This window comes from Chaetura pelagica, unplaced genomic scaffold (genome assembly GCF_000747805.2).
Source record: "Chaetura pelagica isolate M959 unplaced genomic scaffold, ChaPel_1.0 scaffold139, whole genome shotgun sequence".
NCBI classification, from domain to species: Eukaryota; Metazoa; Chordata; class Aves; order Apodiformes; family Apodidae; genus Chaetura; species Chaetura pelagica.
In genome coordinates this window covers 8,589,361-8,593,239 of record NW_009970717.1, presented here as the reverse complement: position 1 = coordinate 8,593,239, position 3,879 = coordinate 8,589,361, and the positions used below count along the sequence as shown (strand labels likewise).

Here is a 3,879-nt window from a genome sequence, read left to right as displayed (position 1 = left end):
GGGGGGGAACAGCAGGGGTGGGCGTTCAGCTGCAGCCTCCCCCCTGGCTATGCCACATTAACCTGCCTGTTGAGCCCCCACCACCTGTCCCCAAAGCGATGCTGAGGGGGTAGGTGGGGGTGGGAGATGCCCCCCAGGGTCCCACAGCTGGCAGAGGGGTGACAGGGAACCTCTTCCCTGCTGGGACCTGCATTTGACCCCCACCATTCCTCCCCACAGCATCCTACCCCCTTGTACTAGCACCCTGCTCTATCCCTCTCCCAAGCCAGGTCCCTGTGGGTTCCTCAGTGTCCTGACAGGTCCTCGGGGTCCCTCTGGGGGTCTTCGTGGTCTCACAACAGCCTCCCTCCATCCCCAGGTTACTATTACGACCTGGACGACTCCTGCGACGACAGCGACGAGGAGGAGGTGCGGGCCCACCTCCGCTGCGTGGCCGAGCAGCCCCCGCTGAAGCTGGACACGTCCTCCGAGGTGCTGCTGCCACTTGCTGTCCCCTCTGTCCCCCACGGGTCCCTGGGGAGCAGCTGCTTCTCGGTCATCAGTGCCCAGTGGTGCAGCCGCTGTCCTCAGCCAGCTGCAGAGGCACCAGGGGTCAGGATGGGCGTGGGAATGGGGATGAGAAAAATAGGGATGAGGATCGAGGATGGAAATAGAAATAGGTATGAGAAAAATGGGGGTGAGGGTGGGAATAAGAATAGGGATGGGAATAGGGATGAGTCTGGGGACGGGCATGAGGATGAGGGTGGGAATGGAGATGGTGATGGGGATAGGAATGGGGGTAAGCATAGATGGAGATGGGAATGGGAAAGGGGATGGGGATGAGAATGAAGATGGAAATGAGAATGGGAATGGGGATTAGGATAGAGATGACGATGGGGATGAGAATGAGAAATGGTGATGGGGATGGAGATGGGAATGGCGATGAGGATGAGAATGTGGATGAGGATAGGGATGGAGACAGGAATGGAGATGAGGACAGAGACGGGGATCAGTCTGGGGGGTGACCCTGCTCTGCTCTCCCCCTTGGTGCCCCAGAAGCTGGAGTTCCTGCAGCTCTTCGGCCTCACCACGCAGCAGCAGAAGGAGGAGTTGCTGAGCCAGAAGCGGCGCAAGCGGCGGCGGATGCTGCGGGAGAGGAGCCCCTCGCCGCCCACGGTGCAGAACAAGCGCCGCACGCCCTCCCCGCGCCTCCCGCTCTCCACCCGATACAGCCCCGACGAGATGAACAACAGCCCCAACTTCGAGGAGAAGAAACGCTTCCTCACCATCTTCAACCTCACCCACATCAGCGCTGAGAAGAGGAAAGGTACCAGCCATGGCCCGCGCAGGCTCAGGGGGTCCCCGCTCCCTTCTTGGGGGGGGGGTCCTGCCTGGGGCTGTGAGCTTGCTCTGCTGAGCAGAGGCTACACTAAACCTCAGTTTCCCATGCTGCAGACAAGGAGAAGCTGGTGGAGATGCTCCAGGCCATGAAGCAGAAGACCACACCGGCCGCCGTGGTGGTGAAGAGCTCCCCACGGGACAGCCCCAGTGGCCCCGCCACCGGTAAGAGCCCCTGCTCCTTCCCAGGCCCTGGGCTGCCTGGGAGCATCCCCTGCCCAGTGGGATGGGGGGCACGGCTTTGCTAAGGGGGAGATGGGAGCATCCCCTGCCCAGTGGGAACGTGGGGCACAGCTTTGCCTTATGGGGGACATGAAGTCCCCCCCAGACTGCAGCTGACTCTGCTTCTCTTACCGAAGAGCCACCAGTCCCGCCGCTCCTGCTGGATCCAGATAAACCCATGGGCATCGCTGTCTCCCTGCCGGAGGCACAGAAGACGACAGAGCCAGGCAGGTTAGACCAGCTGAGGCCCCAAGAGCTACCCAGGGCCAAGGAACTGGCAGAGAAACCCCCCCGGCTGAGTGACGGGCACCCTGGGAAGAAGGCGCTGAGCATCCTCGGCTACGTCAGGGGTCCCCTGCCCAAGGACATCCCGGTGCCGCTGTCCCACAGCATGAATGGCAAGAGCAAGCCCTGGGAGCCCTTCATTGCCGAGGAGTTTGCCCATCAGTTCCACGAGTCGGTGCTGCAGTCCACACAGAAGGCGTTGCAGAAGCACAAAGGTACCAGTGGGGATGCCAGGAGCTGGCTGGGGATGACCAGGGTGGCATCCCTGTGGGGTGAGAGAACTCCCCTATTGTCCTTCCTGCTGGGTTTTGCCACTGCTGAGGGCACAAAATCCCCCTGGAACCTCAGTGGAGCATTCTAGGGGCTGATGGGTTAAGATACAAAGAAGGCTTCATCCCCCCCCCAGCTCATTGGTTTCCAGGAAGAAGGAAAATACGACTCCCCTGTGCAGGAGTTGGGAGGGGTGATGAAAGATGCTCCATTCCCCTAAAAAAATCAGCCTGGGCGGGGGGGTGTGATGGAAATTAGCATTTTGAGGGGAGCAGCCTTCTCAATGCAGCCTCAGGGTGGGTGGCACCGGGAGAGGGGGACACGGGGGGACAGGGCAGGGACAGGGGTCTGATGTGGGTGCCTGCAGGGGGGACGGCGGCGCTGACGGCCGAGCAGAACCACAAGCTGGACACCTCCATCCACTACAACATCCCCGAGCTCCAGGCCTCCAGCCGCCTGGCTGCACCCCCCCACAACGGCACCGCCGAGGGGCCCCTGCCCCACCGGGCACTGCCCCCCCTGCCCCGGGACTCTGCCTCCGAGGAGGAGGACGAGGAGGAGGACGAAGAAGAGGAAGAGGAGGAGGAGTACCCCAGGCCCAAGTGGCAAGGGATCGAGGCAATTTTTGAAGCTTACCAGGAACATATAGAAGGTAGGGGATGGGGTGGGGGGGTAAGTCTTGGGGCAATGGCAGGGGTAGGGGGTGAGCCCTTGCTTCTGGTCTCAGTTTCCCCAAGTGAAGCCACCCCGTGTTTGGACCCGGGTGTCTCTGTCTCCCCTGGGATGGGGAGGTGCTCCAGCACTGCAGGAGCAGCACGATAGCAACAGGCACTGGTGAAAATTGATGGATATGTGAAAAAAAAAAGCATGTATTGATGGCTGCTCTGTGCCATCCCAGTGGGACCTGGAAGTTCCCTGCAGGCAGGGGGGCTGGGGATGCTGGAGGTGATGGCTGCTGGCGGGGCAGAGCCTGGCATACCCCATGGCAGCATCCACAGAGCCAGAGGAGCCATCCCTCATCCTCCTTTGGCTCTTGCAGAACAAAACCTGGAGCGCCAAGTGCTGCAGAGCCAGTGCCGGCGGCCGGAGGCCCCGCACTACAGCCTGAGCCTGACGGCAGAGCCGCTCTCGCACAGCATGGCGGTGAGTGGCGGGGGGCACCCGGGCTCCTGGGCACCTCGGGCACCCCTGGGCACCTTGGCCAGGCACCCCATCATCTCCTGGTTCCCTTTGTCAGGCACCCTGTGATCTCCTGGTCACCTCTTCCAGGCATCCCATGATCTCCTGGTCCCCTCTTTCAGACACCCCATGGTCTCCTGGTCCCCTTTGTCAGGCACCCCATGGTCTCCTGGTTCCCTCTTCCAGTCACCCCATGATCTCCTGGTTCCCTCTTCTAGGCACCCCATCATCTCCTTGTTCCCTTTGTCAGTCACCCCATGATCTCCTGGTCCCCTTTGCCAGGCACCCCATGATCTCCTGGTTCCTTCTTCCAGGCACCCCATGATCTCCTGGTCCCCTTTGCCAGGCACCCATGATCTCCTGGTCCCCTCTTTCAGGCACCCCATGATCTCCTGGTCCCCTTTGCCAGGCACCCATGATCTCCTGGTCCCCTCTTCCAGGCACCCCATGATCTCCTTGTTCCCTTTGTCAGGCACCCCATGATCTCCTGCAATCCCCCATCATCTCCCAGTTCCCCACCTCCCCCAACACCCCCCCTAGCCCACC

The 3,879-nt window shown here is 61.5% G+C and overlaps 1 protein-coding gene across 1 annotated transcript in view; it reads left to right on the top strand.

Annotated features, from left to right (window-relative positions):
• Positions 1-3,752, top strand: part of GSE1 (Gse1 coiled-coil protein) — a 13,728-nt gene extending 9,976 nt beyond the window's left edge. The window contains exons 7-14 of the mRNA XM_010006264.1: positions 220-299; positions 359-471; positions 1,036-1,306; positions 1,435-1,542; positions 1,737-2,099; positions 2,522-2,806; positions 3,194-3,297; positions 3,711-3,752. Coding sequence (XP_010004566.1) covers positions 220-299; positions 359-471; positions 1,036-1,306; positions 1,435-1,542; positions 1,737-2,099; positions 2,522-2,806; positions 3,194-3,297; positions 3,711-3,752 — 1,366 coding nt within the window. The remainder of the gene's footprint in view (positions 1-219; positions 300-358; positions 472-1,035; positions 1,307-1,434; positions 1,543-1,736; positions 2,100-2,521; positions 2,807-3,193; positions 3,298-3,710) is intronic.
• Positions 3,753-3,879: the final 127 nt, after the last annotated feature.